Source organism: Tinamus guttatus, unplaced genomic scaffold (genome assembly GCF_059628265.1).
Source record: "Tinamus guttatus ecotype Peru unplaced genomic scaffold, ASM5962826v1 Tinamus_guttatus_pri_ptg000472l, whole genome shotgun sequence".
In the NCBI taxonomy this organism is placed as follows: Eukaryota; Metazoa; Chordata; class Aves; order Tinamiformes; family Tinamidae; genus Tinamus; species Tinamus guttatus.
Genome location: NW_028289006.1, coordinates 928,213 through 943,610, shown reverse-complemented (window position 1 = coordinate 943,610; position 15,398 = coordinate 928,213). Strand labels below are relative to the sequence as shown.

General features: G+C 44.2%; 2 protein-coding genes across 3 annotated transcripts; one reads left to right on the top strand and one right to left on the bottom strand.

Annotated features, from left to right (window-relative positions):
* The first annotated feature begins 750 nt into the window (after positions 1-750).
* On the top strand, positions 751-3,155 carry SNU13 (small nuclear ribonucleoprotein 13). The gene is made up of 3 exons (XM_088532962.1): positions 751-854; positions 1,548-1,668; positions 2,596-3,155. Exons 1-3 carry the CDS (start codon positions 852-854, stop codon positions 2,856-2,858), a joined length of 387 nt encoding a protein of 128 aa, XP_088389088.1. The 5' UTR covers positions 751-851; the 3' UTR covers positions 2,859-3,155.
* Positions 3,156-5,980: 2,825 nt separating this feature from the next.
* Positions 5,981-14,915, bottom strand: XRCC6 (X-ray repair cross complementing 6). Of its 2 annotated transcripts, none has more exons than XM_010224504.2 (12): positions 14,816-14,915; positions 14,610-14,722; positions 14,319-14,457; positions 13,667-13,921; positions 13,264-13,447; positions 12,449-12,635; positions 10,812-10,980; positions 9,531-9,692; positions 8,529-8,658; positions 7,607-7,707; positions 7,001-7,114; positions 5,981-6,460 (listed from the first exon to the last, which is right to left on the bottom strand). In XM_010224504.2, the coding sequence occupies exons 1-12, from the start codon at positions 14,895-14,897 to the stop codon at positions 6,261-6,263; spliced, it is 1,836 nt and encodes a 611-aa protein (XP_010222806.2). In that variant the 5' UTR covers positions 14,898-14,915; the 3' UTR covers positions 5,981-6,260. The 2 variants fall into 2 exon arrangements, with proteins under 2 accessions (XP_010222806.2, XP_088388944.1); XM_088532818.1 differs by having other exon boundaries at positions 14,610-14,719; positions 14,816-14,906.
* Positions 14,916-15,398: the final 483 nt, after the last annotated feature.

The following is a 15,398-nucleotide window of genomic DNA, read 5'->3' as shown; positions in this document are numbered from 1 at the left end:
CAGCAGCGGAGCTGCTTTTTAAGTGCGCCCGGGGGAGAGTAAGGGGAAGAGCCTCGGCGTAAGAGCCTCGGCGTTAAGAGGTGACCCCCAGGTATATTTATGCTCTGTTTACGCAAGCTTTGATCCATTTTTTGGGGACTCACGAGGGACCTGCATCTGTCCCCAGGCCATTCTTGTCCCCGAGCGGCATCCTCTGTTTGCATGGGCACCTCCTGAGTGGAGGGCACAGCTCTATGACTGCTCTGGCACCTTCATCCGTGTGAGCTCTCACCCCCTGCGGCCTTTTCCCTTTTCCAGGGCTTGTTCCCCGGCTGCCTGTTCCCCTCGTGTTTCACTTTGCTCCTTGCTCTTTCAAGAGGGCTTGATGCTTTGTAGGCCCTAGCTAGCAGCTAATCCTGAAAGCAAGAGAAAATCCCATCCTTTGCAGAGATGGTCCCTACGCTGCAATCTATATCAGAATGGATTGGTTGTGAGTGTGCGTGAGAACCTTCAACTATTACTCCCTACGTGCAGTGCAGAAAAACAGCGCAAGTTCTGCTTTCCCAGCACCCAAGCGCCTTTAAAGCGCAGACATCTGGGAGACCTCTATACGCGAGCAGAGATGCCCGCGAAGGAGCTCACGCCATATTCACACGGCCGGGAGGCCGGCACAGGCCGCGAGCTGCACGGAGCTCCGCCTCGGCACCGGCCCTAGGGCTGCCGCGGCACAGGCGCCGCCCGCCCCCGGCACCTCATTTCCGCCGTCACGGCGGCCCTGCGCGTCTCCTCCCCTTCCTCCTCCTCCCCTTCCTCCTCCGTGAAGCTTTCGGGCCGAGAGGGCGCGTGCGGCGCGGGCAGTCCAGAGCGTGGCCATGGTGAGCGGGGTGGGCGCACGTGGCGGCCGCGTGGGGCCGGCGGGCGGAGGCCGCGTGGGGCCGCCCGCGCCGGGGGCTCCTGGGCAAGCGGGGCCGGCGCGGCCCGAGCGCGGGGCCGTTGTCCGACCGCCCGGTAGGGCGGAGGGCTGCGGGAGTGCCCCGCGCTGCGCGCTGGGCGCGTTCAAATCGCCAAGCTGTGAACGCCAGCGCTCGGGAAACGGGAACGCTAGTTTTGCCGCTGCTGGCTATTAATGCTGCTGGGGTGTTGCTACCATTTTAACAGGCCGCTGTTGTTAAAGTCTCGAAGCTATCTGTAACTTAGAGGACTGAATCTCATAGCTTATGCTTGTCGGGTTTTCTTTACAATTCAGGTCTGAACTTGCTAAGTTTTTGCTGGCAGCAGCTTGCTCTGAAGTGCTTCGTTTGTGTAGTACGTGCAGAAGCATGCGCATGCAGACTGCTGTTAGCTCACAGTATTCAAATTGCCCAACTCCACAAGCCCCAGCGGTGAGGGCAGCAGTGTTGCTTGCTTCGAAGAGGAGAAATGAAACGCAATGGGAATTTTTGTGTTGAGCAGATGAGTTGGCCCCAACAGTTGATACATGTGACGGACTCAAGACCTACACAGTGCTGTGCCCAGCGAAGCCCCCCCTTGGTTCTCTTGTAACACTCTTCGCTCTTTCCTTTCTCCAGAGTGAGGCAGAAGTGAACCCCAAAGCCTACCCACTGGCTGATGCACAGCTCACCAAAACACTCCTGGATCTCGTGCAGCAATCCTGCAACTACAAGCAGCTACGCAAGGGAGCCAACGAAGGTGAGAGCTGCCTGTTACCAAATATGTAAGAGTTGCTTGAGTTATAGGAAGAGCTCTGAGAAGCTGTGTCTGAAGGTTGTTTTCTCTCTCTCTCTCTCTAGCTGTGTGTCATTGTTTTTATATTTGCCATGTTTTCTTCCTCCTCTCTGTCAACTTGTGGAATATTTGGGACAGAGTTAAACTACTTTTTTCAGTGCTTGCTTATAGTTCTGGTAGATGCTCCAACTGTATTTCTGGTGTACCATGTTCATGCATGCTTTAGTGGTGAGGTGCTGCAATTACCAGGTGCCTCATTAGTTTTAGAATTATTAAATAATTTATGTTTGAAGAGACCTCTGAAGGTCTGTTGTACCATCTGTCTAGAGAACCACTCCCTTTAAAGCTGATTCAGGTTTCTGGGTCTTGTTTAGTTGATCTTTTTAAAAAAAAATCTCTTAAAGATATCTCTAAGAGAAAAAATCTCTAAGGATGAAGGCTCACAGTCTCTGGGCCCTGTCCTAGGACTTATGCTGCTCTCACAATGGATTTTTTTCCTCTTGTGTCCCACCAGAATTTCCTACAGGCAGCAATCACTGACTGCAGCTCAGTGCTCTCTCACTGTGCACCCATGAGGACAGTCTGGCCCTGTCCTTTCTATCCTTTAGGTAGTGGAAGACAGCAAGGACATTCCCCACCTGCCCCCACACACACCCCTTGAGCTTCTCTTCTCCAGGCTGAACAAACCCAGATTTCTGGGGATTTTGAAGATCAGCTTGCATCCCTGCACTGCTGACTGCCACTCTTCTGTAGCTGTGGCTGCAGCTGCCATTTGCCTTGAGCTGTCCTTGCACTACCCCTGGATTTCCTGCTAATTTCAACATCTATTAATGATTTTTATTAACGTGCATTACAAAAAAACCCTAGACTTATCTTAAGTTTTTCTTGCAGCCACTAAAACACTGAACAGAGGAATAGCAGAATTCATTGTCATGGCTGCAGATGCTGAGCCCTTGGAGATCATCCTCCATCTCCCTCTTCTCTGCGAGGACAAGAACGTGCCCTACGTCTTTGTGCGCTCCAAGCAGGCCCTGGGCCGGGCATGTGGTGTCTCCCGGCCCGTCATTGCCTGCTCCATCACTATCAAGGAGGGATCGCAGCTGAAGCCTCAGATCCAGTCTGTGCAGCAAGCTATAGAAAGACTGTTGGTCTAAATGCCCATGAGTTCATGTGGAATAGGACAAGCTGGAGTTGAGGGAAATAATATTGAGCTGTAGTTGATGCGGTAATAGTTTTGATACCAGTGTTTCATTTCAAAATGTTTTTTTTGTTTGTTTCTTTAATAGTGACTTAATTCTGAAAGTGTTTCTGCCTCTTCTGCCTGCCTCCCCTTTATTTTTTTCCTGTATCCTGCTACTCCAACACAGTCATTCTCACTGTACTACTTCTTGAAAAATGGCTGTACAGCTGTATTTCCTGGTTGATGTTTACAAGAACAAAAAAAAAACACCATTTCCCCACCCGCCCCCCATCTCCATGTCTGCCTGCTCAGGGCTTTAACCTCCTATTGCAGGATCTGTTGTGTGTATAGGCGGCTGAAAGCATCACAGGGTAGCCCAGGTGTGAGGCAGAGCAGCTACTGTGCAGCAGCAGGTGGAACTAAGATGGAGCCAGTACCCACAGCACAAGATTTATTTTCTTCTTGAAATCAGACAAGGCACTGCTTTGAGAGGAATAGGAGGAGCAAAAACCTCATGGCAACGCACAAGGCGAAATCTCTGATCCTGCTTTTGTTTTTTAATGCTGACTTTTTAAGAAAAAATAAAAATGCTGACAAAGATGAATACAGGAATCTCCATAGCTGTCATACTCTGAGAGCAAATGTCTCCAGCTGAAGCGTTAGTACTTGCTAAGTTAAACTGATCAGATCTTGGCTAAAGGCTGCTGCAGGGTGGTAGTTCAGCTCCTTCAGTTTTCTTTGCGTAGAGTGTGTCAATAAGCTGCAAAGATTGGGTTTCTAGGATATTTCACTAAGTAATAAAATCCTTGGTAGCTTGGTGTGGCTCATATACAGTAAGGAATAGCTGGCCGATACCTATGAAAAGGATCTGATGTTTTTACAGAAGCTACTGCAAGCCCTAGCCAAGAAAGGAAGGAAAAACAGGTCACACTTTTGTTTGTTTTCCCCAACTGAAACAGCTTTCAATACAAGAGAATGATAGATAACCCTGTGTTCCAGAAAAGCGTGAAGCACCATTATCATTTTAGACTCTTTTGATGACTTTATGGAGGTAGCTTTGGTTAAACACATGCTGTATAGTAAAATCCGGTTAGTGTTCCAGCTGAAGAGTCTAAAGTTATCTGTAGTGGAGGTCATGCCAAACTCCCTTCTGTTGTAAGAATTCTGGACTTCAGTAACAAGCTTCTACAGCCTCTGCCTCTCCTTCCAGGATTACTTAGCTGCACTCTGAGGCCTTTCCCATGCTTGAAAAGTAGGAAGCAAAGCTAGAATGGGAAGCCCTGTGTAGCAAACGCCAGTTGGTAAGGTAACGGCAGGCAAAATTTCTCCAGTAACGTTTCCACAGAGGCACCAACTGCTAACCTATAGTAAATGCATCTTAAGCATGTGAAAACAGTTCATGAAAGACTGAGGACAACTTAATGTTTGTATTTTATATTTTTGTAAATGTCTTATATTAATAATATCCTTGATGAGATGATCTTAAGTCACTCAAAAGATTGAGTCCTTTCCATTGTATGTATGTTGGCAGAGCTGCTGTTCCCTTAAAATGATGCTGAGTGTTGGGCTAGTTGTGTTAAAACCCCAGGTTAGGATTTGCCTCAGGAATACTGTGCCAAGACAAAAGGTGTAAGAAAAGCACATGAGCAGCAGAAATAAAGGATTCTTGAGCAAGCAAAACAGTTGTGATTTTTTGCTCTGAAACCTCCCCTTACCACCTCTGATGAATTTTGCTTAATACAATAGCCTGCCCCACAAAAAAAGCAAGGAGAAGCTCTAGTAACTTGGACAAAACATGTCCAAGGCTGGACCATACAGAAGCTGGAGGTTAGCAAGTCAAGAGGCAATCAAAAAGGAGTGTTGGGGGCAGGAAAACTCAGAGAATTAAGGATAAGGTAGTCTCAGTTTTACCGCTTTCAATTAAAGCTTTCCGAAGACAAGCATTTACATCAACTTCTTTACCTAAAGGATCTAACAGAAAGAAAATCCGTTCAGACAGCTTTATTAGAAAGAACTTCAGAAACTTTATTAGAAAGAACTACTTTGAATCAACCTGCATTACAGTATCATAACAGACTATCTAGTTTCAGTCCCGGGGTGCTCAGTATGCTTGTTTAAAAGAGTTGTACAGGTAGAAGCAAGCAGGGTGCTGGTAAGGTGGTCACTGCACTTGTGTGCACTGCCCTCACTGTAGTCTGAGCACGACCTTAAACGTGCAGTTTAATTCTACAAGAAGGTGCTTAATTGTTTTTGTGCCAAAAAGGAATCTCAATGCTGGACACAAAAATACACGACATCCCAAAATAAATACTTGACATGTTTCACCTTTGCATCCAGTGAAAAGGTACAGTTAGCTAAACAATCAGTATTGCTTTCTAGGGCAAGGAGAAGGACTATTTATCCACATACTGGTTTTACTCCTCTTGCACTGCAAGACAGGTGGGATGACTTGGAGGTGGGAGTTTAAAAATATATATATGCATCCCTGGATACAGCCTACACGAATAGGATTCAAGAATATACCACAATTAGCAAGCAACAACTAATCTCTGTAACTTGCTATTTTTAAAACACAGAAGCCTGTCAGTAGTCTGACTCACCTTTGCTACAGAGGTGGAAAAGCTCTATGCTATTTCAGTAATTTAACTGGGGTAAGTGCAGTCCTCTAGGGAACAGGACTTTCTCCAACCAGCTTTTGCAGTTACTGTTTAAAAATGGAAAATGGGGCTGAATACCTTTGCAAAGTGCTGGCTTTTTGCACAGCAGATTGAATACCACTTAGCAATAATGATTTTCTTCTTTGACATCTACTGATGATCTTTACAACGCCGAGGGTACAAAAGATGGTAAAAAAATAGCCCTGTTCGCTTACAACAGCAACACTGATGGGCAGTTTTGGAGAGCACCACAGTAACACACCACATTTATAGCTTCTGTTAGCACAAAGACGACTCAGCATGAATTAATGCAGAGTCATTAACATAGCTTATTCTGTTCATAGATCATTCTGTAAAAATGAATTGTAAAAATGAATTTTACTGTCTTTATGGCCAAAAAAACCCAAAGTTATAGCCAGTCTTGCAAAGTAAAAAGTCAAAAAAAAAAAAAAAACTTTTATTAAGAAACCATGAAGGCACAGCTGTGTTCATTTTCAGTGAGTGACCCAAGTTGGCAGGGAATTTAACTGTAGCCTTTGGCTACTGTGAACAGAATCCAAGTTTGCAGAGATTTTTGCAGAGCTAAGTTTCTGCACTGCTATATTCAGCAACATTGAGTCCTATCCTCCTCTATAGCAAGACTGTACAGACAGCTTCCACATAAGATAAGACAACTAAAACTTTAAGCAGAAAGAAGTCGAACAATAGACTTCTCCTGCTTAGTGGTCTTTAAAGTATTCAATTAATGCATCCATGAGCTCCTGCTTCTTTCCACCACCCCTCAGGCCACAAAGCCTGCACGCCTCCTTCAGAACAGGTACTGTGAGCTTGCCTAGGGTGCCCTTCTGCATGTGGCTCCTCAGCTCATCTGTTGAGATTTCTGTCTTGATTTTCTTCTCAGCTTGACCATCAACAGTACCTGTTTGTTAGAAAGATACATTTTGGACGATCAGGATTTAAAAAGAATTTCTTAAGGTAAAGGAAGATAACAACTCTTCTCATCCCACAATTAATGGTCATTAGTACACAGCACTTCAATGGCTACCTACACACTCAGAGATCTAATTTCAGTGTTTTGTTCTACACATTTTACTATATGGATGTCATTGAGGTGCGTGATCTCAAACTCAAGTATGCAAGTTTTGTTCTGATGGAAAGATCGTTCACAAGTGAAAACTTTTAAGGGATTCTCATCTAGGCAGCAGGCTGCTATTAAGCAGTCCATATATACAAGTTTACTTCCTCACTCAGGCAAACAAATCAAATCATTAATGATTTTACTATTCTGTCACAAAAAGCCAAGTTAGACCCAAAAAAAAAAAAAAAAAAAAAAGTTTACAATAATTTGCCCACACTAGTCTGGGTTACAACTAAGCAGGTTCTAATTCCAGCCATTCTTTAGCTGGATAGCTAAGAATTGCAGTTGGATATAAGTCCACTCTGCTGTGTCATTACTCACCCTGTTTCCGCTTTATAGTCTTCCTATCAGGATCATAGTCAGGAGGATAAACCAGCTGCTTAAACTCTTCCACCAGGTTGCCCAGCCTACGGCTTATCTCCCCAGCCTTTGGCACTGGCAAAAGAGAAAGGGTTCCCCTTTTGGTTATTCTTTAGGTATCAGTTCACAAGAGAGAAGTTTCTGGGAGTACTGAAAGTAGCAAGAGCTAATTGCCCCCATCAGAATTTAGCAGCCAGGAAGGCTCAGAGCCACAGGGTGGCACCACTTGCTTCCAGCACAATAATTCTCTAAATAATTCTGCCAGTTACCAGACTGAAATATTAATGTGACTCTTGAGGACAGCAATTTTAGAGAAAACATTTATCATCATAAAAGGGAAAAAAAATCAATTACATTTTTTCAGGGCAAAGCAAATATTTTTTCCTTATCTTAACAGTTACTGGAAAGTAAGGTATTTCAGAATGGATAAAGTTCTGTATCTTAGAACTGCACATAATTAAAAAAAAAAAAAAATTTGTTGTTGTTTTGTAGCAACACATCTCTGACTTTGAAGAAGGTCAAGACTCCTCTATGCCACTTTCCTTTGCATCCACCAATAGGTCTCACTTGTCAAATCTTCAGTTTGCTCCGGTTCCATCATATCCAGTGCGAGAGCCTCCAGGTTCCGGAAATGCTGCTGCAAAACTGGGTTCTCAAAGCTCTCAATCCTGTCAAGAACCCCCCAACATTTCAATGCTTGCCGCTGAGAAGATAGACTTATTCCAAAATAAAAACACTTTCCTCTTTCCCATATAGCAATCCATCTCAGTGGAAGAACTGTTTTTCCTCTTTTAAATTTATTTGCCAAATCATCATCCTGTCACACATCAAGTGAGTTAGAAAAATGCATGAACCAAATGGAGATGAGAGCATTCTGCATTAATGCTAGTTTTGCTACCTTCCTAAAGTAAATTTCCCATTAAAACAGTTCATGAAATTTATCCTAGCTATGATAAAAGCTCCTAGCTATTAATTCTGTTGTACTCAAAAGATCCAGGTCTGATCTGCAAAAGATTGAGACTAAACACTAATGGACTTAAAATTCACACATTGTATGATATTTAAATAGGAGCAGCCACATTTGCACAGTGAGATTTGGCTGTATTGGGAAACAAAGACCTGAAGATCAACTCTAAAGACCAGTTCAAAGTCTTACAGACAACTACTAGCATTGCAGCCTTTAGGATGCCTGGCTTGGCTGCTGAGTAGGGCCACCAAGCTACGGATAGTTTCACACCAAACATATTTCCAACTATGCCTTTCTAAGGCATTTACTGTGGACGTGTGAAGAGAAACCAGGGATCCTATTAGATTAATAATTACACCGAAATATCCCAATGACATTACAAGTAACACCTATATAACCACCCAGGGCTTCAAAACCTCACCTTGTGCGCACTATAGTTGAAGAACGTGTTTAACACAGCAGGCAGTACTGTGAAATCATGCTGTGCATCTCTCACTCCCCTTCCCCTCTATCTCCACTTACCTGTACTTGAACCTGAGTTTTTGAATGATTTGCTTCATTTTGTCCACCTGTTCTCGATTGGCTGGTACCTTTTCTGTAAAATCAACTTTCCGTTTGTCATCTGCATACGGCAGGAAAATAAGGTGGAAGCCTACACAGAAAAGAGAGCCCAAGAGAACAGTCACATAGAACTATAGACTCAAAACATTTTATGGGAAAGCCCGAGATGTCCATTAGGCAGATTTGATGACTACCAAACTAGCCAGTTTAAACAACACCAGGCAGTAACACCTTTTACTACCTATAACATGACACTCAATCCCAATCCTAACATAAATAGCCAACATCACAAATGGCTTTTTGAATGAAAGTCAAGCTAAATGCAGAGCTAAGAGATGGTTTTTATGCCGGAATAAGAATAGGAAATCAACTTGCCTATTTCTCACTGGAAACAAGTTTGAAAATGATTTGTTTAAATGTTAAATACAACACAATAACAGTCAGGAAAGGAAGCAAGTGCTAGTCAGCCATCTGGAAAAACACTTCATTTTTAGGTCAGTTAGTTGAATCTGCTAGAAAAAAAAAAAGGTAGGAGGCAGGGAAAATACTGTAGCTATGTTACACCTGAGCAAGCATGGAAGGAACTGAGGCTTTTAAAACAAATAGCAAAGCATTTAGTTTTATAATTCCTTCAGCTGTATCAAGATAGCTGCACAGTGTCACTGACAGCACCAGCCTTGTCTCACAGATACATCACCATTTGCATCACCACACAATGCATTTACTCCACGTCTATCTGCAGAGGTTTCAGGCAGCAACTACAGTCAGGGACATCTCAACATCCTCTTCAACATCAGATACTCACAATAAGAAAACCAAAGCAAGGGGATATTGGAAAGCACTCTCCCCAGCTTTTAAGCCAGCAAAAAAAAAAAAAAAAAAAGGTATTTTCATACAGTACAGGAGGCTGGATTTTGCTGACTGCTTCCAAAAGCACAAGGAAAGGCAGCATCTCTTGCCTACCTGGAGGGGCTACCTGCACATTTTGTTCATCGAGCTCCTCCTCCTGGGGAACCAGGGCCACAAAGCGAGGGGGGGTGTTTCGGCGGGGGATGTATCTGCACAGCGCGAACACTTCTTTCTCCAAGCACTTCACCAATAAGGCATTAAAAAGTGTTGTACTCCCTGCAAAGTAAAGACTACATTAGATTGAGGGCTTCTTTCCTCTCATACATTTCAGGAATATAACTCTAGACACTACAGATACAATGCTAATGACTTATTTGAAATGCCTGCAGTGTTCCAGAAGTAAAAAGCAAGTTTGAGAAGAGGGAGCATTTGAAAATAAATCTCTCCTGATGGAATCAGGGGGCGTTCTGGTGAAAGCACTAAAATTACCAGCATCTTAGAAAAGAGAAAAGCCTGAGAACTGGAAAGAGGTTTATGCAAAGCCTCTCTCTGGTCTGGTTGGACACAACAGTAACAGCACATCATAGGACCTACAACAGAAGTAACACACTAAGGATGTGGACTGCAATATACTTCCCTCCAGGTCTCCACATATTGACTTTAAATTTGATCAGCTAGGTTGGTCAAGAAAGGACTCCCAAATGAATAACATGATTGATGCCAGACTTTGCTAAGCTGGAAAAGCCGGAGCAGAGCTGCTGCTTCTGTCAAACAATGCCAGGCATCTAGTCATCATCTCATAAAAAAGAGCAAGTTAAGGTTTTTCTTGATAATGCAGCTTGTGTGGGTTAATATTATATTTCTAGGTTAGTAGACCTTGGTACACACATAAGCAAGGGAGAAAAAGCAGTCCTTAATGTCTTCTCCTTCTTGCAACTGCTGTCATTAAAAGAAGCCATTAAGATGCTTAATTCAACCATACTTCCTTAGCAATGCATTTCCACTTCTAGCTGACACCGATTCAAAACTGAACTATTTTTACCACCTTTGCCTTCTTACAGAGTACTATAATCTTTCACTTTTAAAAACTAGTTATAATTACAGATGATTAAACCAAGTATTTCAGGGCCACATCCATTCAGTTTGATTAGCAGTCTGTTACAATGGATGAAATATGAAGCAGGATCAGCACTTCTGCTATTGAAGAAAACAAGAATTAACAGCACTGGGAGGGGCAGCAACAGTTAAGAACGCACTTATTAATAGATTTTTAAACTAGGCAAAGATGCCAAATGGAATTGCAGCAATCTCCACATGATCACACTAAGATTTAGCTGGTTACCATAATACAAGGGTGTGATTCTTCTGAATTTTTCTGTTCCTGTCTTTGCTCACCTCTTACTAGGGTCTCCTCAGGATAGATGAACTGGGAAGGCCTGATGAAGTGATGCTGTTTTAGCATTGAAAGTGGTTTAAAGCCAATCAGAACCAAGCCTGGTGAATCAAAATGTTTTAATTCTTCTGTTTCATCTTTCTCCATCACAATCTGACGGTTTCCATACGTCTAAAGCGGAGGGTGGAAGGAAAAAAGCAGGCAGTAGTGTTCAGCAACAGGATAGAATCTGATCAAAAATAGCTTTAGGAATAATAAAATCTGTTTCACTAAAAGGCGGTGGAATGACAGGAAGAGCAAAGAGAAAGAAGCCCATTTTTATCCATCTATTTTTTGTTCTCCATCTATTTTTTTTTCCAGAATCCACTGCACTAGTTTTAGTACCTCAGAGTATTAAAACGCAACAATACCTCTCTCAGCATTTCTCGCACCTGGAAGAGAAAATGATTACCAATGTGAAGGGCAACAAAAGGGGAGAGGACAGACCCAGACTCTCCTCATTAGTGTACAGGGGTGCATGTACTGTACTGGTGTTCATTAGTGCAGCCAGTGACTGCTGCCTCAAGAGAAATTCAGACTGGACATTAAGAAAACATTTATTGAGTGTTTCTCAAGACAGTGGTTAAGACTTGGCACAGAAAGGCTGCAGCGTCTCACCCTTGAGGTTACTCAGAACTGGCCAGCACAAGCCCTGAGCAATCTGATGTAGTTTAGAGGCGAGTCTTGCTCTGAGCTAAGGTTGGACCAGACACCAGCAGAGGTTCCATCTGACCTGTCTATATCTCCTAACCTGCTCCAGCAGAAGGACGTCAGCTACCTGCTCCTGACAGAAAGAGTGATTAACAACTCAAGATATTGAAACATCACTCATATGACACAAAAGAAATGAAAATATATTTTAGACTGCTTATAGAGGTTAGCCCAGTAGGAGTTAGGGATTCAACATTCACCTTTCTGCTCATCTGCTGTACTAGTACTATATTTCAAGAAACTGGTGTCCAGTACAAATAAGCCTAATATCACATCTTAAGAGGACAGCTTTAAGAGACTTTGACAAGGACACACAAAGTGTGCTTATGACAACTGCATAGCCTGCTGTGAAATAAGGCTGTGCCTGAACAGAGCATGACAGTCAATCACTCTACATCAGCTAAACTATGAAGCAAGAAAGGAAAGCAAGGAACAAAATAACAAAAATAGAGCTAATACACCCAATATGGAAAAGAACCAAACAAAATCCATGCAATTCACTCTTCTACTCTTATAAAAAGCAGTATAAATTTACAATAATTGTAATAAAATATCAAAAGCTGTTTCTAGCACTTCAAAAGATCGCACGAGCCCACATAAGATCAGGTTCTGACAATCTGGCTCTACCATACAGAAAAAACATGACCCGAGTTCCCAGGCACACTTCCACCAGTAGCTAGGTTTTCCCTTGAGAGTCCCACTCAGGAAACAACCCACTCTCCTTCTACTTAGCTTAAGAAGCACCAACCTATACCATGATATGTGGATACAAATATCTCTGCAATTGCTCATGCAAGCAAAGTATGGAAAAAGCAGCAAGATGCTTCACATTCCCTTCCTCACCCCCAAATCACCAGGACAGGAAAAACAGACACAGTGAATTCATTACCTGAGCTCTTTTCGTATCACGGGGCAGAAGCAAGCTGCCTGTTTTTCCATTAAAAGTCCTTGTTTTTGTTTTAATTGGCTCATTAGTTTCCCGATAAAGTTTCACTGGATATGGTTTATAAGCTTTTTGAAGGAGGCTGTAAACACCCACAGTTAGAGACAGATCTTTGCTCAGATACAGATTTAGCCTGGACAAAAAAAAAAAAAAGGGGGGGGGGGGGCGGAAGCAAATGCAGACTTGAGATTGAAGATAATTTTTAAAAAGTATGCCATAGCCCAAACAACTTTATTTTCTCAGACTTCCTATTCTGACCTTCAAAACCACACGCTCTGAAAAGAAAGTACTATTTGCTTCATAATTTCACTCATATAAAAGTATGCTGTAATGCTGTCATTAAAAAAAGTAATGATTTACCCTGTTTTTTCATCCTTTTCTAAACTGAAGAACAATCATCCTCAGGCAAAGCATATGTTAATATTGGTGAGCAAAGCATCACTTCAACCAGACTTTGCTATAAAGTAAACATTGCTATTATGACCTGCAGCTTTATGGTAGTTGTCTTATTTTGGTGCTGGCTTTTTTTTTTTTTCCTCCAGAATAATTTCTGGCCAAACTCAATGCGGTAGATTTCACACAGTGGGGGGGGGGGGGGGGGGGAAGCCTTAGCTTTACTCTCCACCACAATCCCCCAGTGAAGAGGAATGAAAGCATTGATGCCTTTACAGAACTATCCTTCCAGACAACGGAGGGTGAGATGTAGTCAAAAAATACCGCTAGGTTCCTACATGGAATAAAGTTTCAGAATAAAAACACACCTGACTAACACCCGTTTATTTGTGTGCTTTGCTCGTACTTTCTTCATGAGTTGTTCCAGTTTCCCTGACTCATCAGGTTGGATCTCAAGCTTCTCATCCTCTGCTGTGTTAATGATGTCCCTGTAGAATAAGGAGATATCAAACCCTCCAGGTTTCTTCAAGTGCAGCAAGTCCAGGATGATACCTAGAGACAAAGTAAAAGACAGATATGAGTGTGTTCCTCAGCACTCTTAGATATCTCTATCTATGCAAAGAATTTGAGCTCCAAATTGTCATCTGCACTAGATGTGACAGTTCCTCAGTGGCAAAAGAGCTGCTTTACCTTCAAAACAACAGAAGCACAGAAAGGATACATCACTTCTATCCTAAATCCCAGACTTAAGTTAAAGGGGGAAATAATGACCTGTGTCTCTAAGATCACCAGCTCTGGTCCTGGCCAGCTTGGATTTAGCACTGTCATTGGCATGAGGATTATCTTTATTGGTGAACAGCAGAATCCTTTTGTGGCTCATTCTCACTCGAACATCACTGAAGAGATTAGAGCAGGCCCAAAGTGCTTCACCCAGTGAATAGTTGTCATTGTGGCCAAAGGTCTCCTGGAAAAGCTTTTGTCCTTGGTCTCCTCTGTATTTGTCCAGTTCTAGAATACGCTTTGCACCTGTAGAGAGTAACAGCATTTGCAGGCATCAGAATTACTGAAAGAAATCCTCCAAGCAGGCACTGGCATGGAATCTGGGCTGCCTTAGTACGTACACACATTGTTCAGAGGCATAACAGAGACCTGATAGGCTTTTAAGACTTCACTGAAATCCTCTTAGCTTTAGCAGATAACAGGTGAATCATCATGTTAAAACAGAAATAACTGCATCAGAAAAGATAGAATCTCACAAAGTTTCTAAATCTATCAGGAAAAAAATCCGAGAAACAGGAGCATTTTTGTTTGTTGTTCTGACAGCTCTCTCTTTTCAGTAGGCCATCTATTGACAAGGGCATTACATAGATTTTCTTTTCCTGTCTTGTACATAAACCTTCATAACTACTTCACTGCTTTTTACCTGGATTGTCCAGCTCCTGAAGAACGTAAACATGCTTGAAGTCTGCAGAATTCTTGTTCTTTTCCGTGCCATAGAACACAACACTGAGCAGGTCCTTATCACTACTAATAATTTTGCTGATATACGCATTCCGGATGCACTGGAAATAACACACACAGGCCAAAGCACAAAGAAAATCAGCTGCAAAATTGTGTGGTAGTTTCATCTTCAGCAGTTCACAGTTCATACAAGCAATATCAAGAACTGCAATAACTCGTTTAAGCTATATTTCAGCTCTGCAACGAAGCTCACCTGCATGGTCATGTCAAAGGGGGAGTATTCCTCATCCTTATACGACTCGAACATGTCCTCGGAAGCATCCACTAGGAAAATCAGGCTGTCCCGACCGGCGTATTTGTACTCTGCTGCGGAAAAGGGAAGAAACCGCAGCTCCCACAGCGGCCTCCTCCCTCCTTTCACCGGGGGCGGCGCGGAGCGCCCGGGAGGGGGGTACTTACCGGCCGCCTCCGCGCCCTCCTCCTGCTCCACGTCCTCCTCGTCCGCGCCCTCGGTCCGGTAGTAGGAGGGCCACTCCGACATGGCCCCGAGCGCGGCTGCGGGCGGTAGAGCGCGCGGAGGGGGCAGCGCCCGCGAAACAGCCCGTCACTCCGGCCGGCGCCCGGCGCTCTTCCAACGGCCACGGCCACGCGCGCCTCACCGCCACCTGCCACTCATCACGGGACCCGCCTACCGCGGGAACTCCGGCCAATGGCCGGAGGGCAAGGCGCCACACTACACCCCCCCCTTGACGTGGATTGGTTGAACGTAAAGAAGAAGGCGGGAGATGCGTCCTCAAGCAGGAAGAGGCGGTGCGCGCCGGCCAATGACAGGACCATTCCTCTCGTCCCGCCCCCCCGCTGCTCTGGCTCCGCCCCCGCAATGAAGCCCCGCCCCCGGCCCGAACGGCCGCGCTGCCCGGCGGCGCAGTGACGGGGCGGCGCATGCGCGCGGGCGGCGTCGCCCCTTCCGTTCGCCTCTGTCACCTCACAGTCGGCGTCGCCGCGGAGCCACGAGCAGTGGGGGCGCCGCCGGGCCGGGAGC

Excerpts from the sequence above, each read along its gene's own strand:
- SNU13 (XM_088532962.1), top strand. Across the intron at positions 1,669-2,595 it reads ACGCAAGGGAGCCAACGAAG|CCACTAAAACACTGAACAGA; the intron begins GTGAGAGCTGCC and ends TTTTTCTTGCAG.
- XRCC6 (XM_010224504.2), bottom strand. The coding sequence starts at position 14,897 with ATGTCGGAGTGGCCCTCCTACTACCGGACCGAGGGCGCGGACGAGGAG. Across the intron at positions 14,458-14,609 it reads CCTTTGACATGACCATGCAG|TGCATCCGGAATGCGTATAT; the intron begins GTGAGCTTCGTT and ends TGTTATTTCCAG. Across the intron at positions 12,636-13,263 it reads AATAAACGGGTGTTAGTCAG|GCTAAATCTGTATCTGAGCA; the intron begins GTGTGTTTTTAT and ends TTTTTTGTCCAG.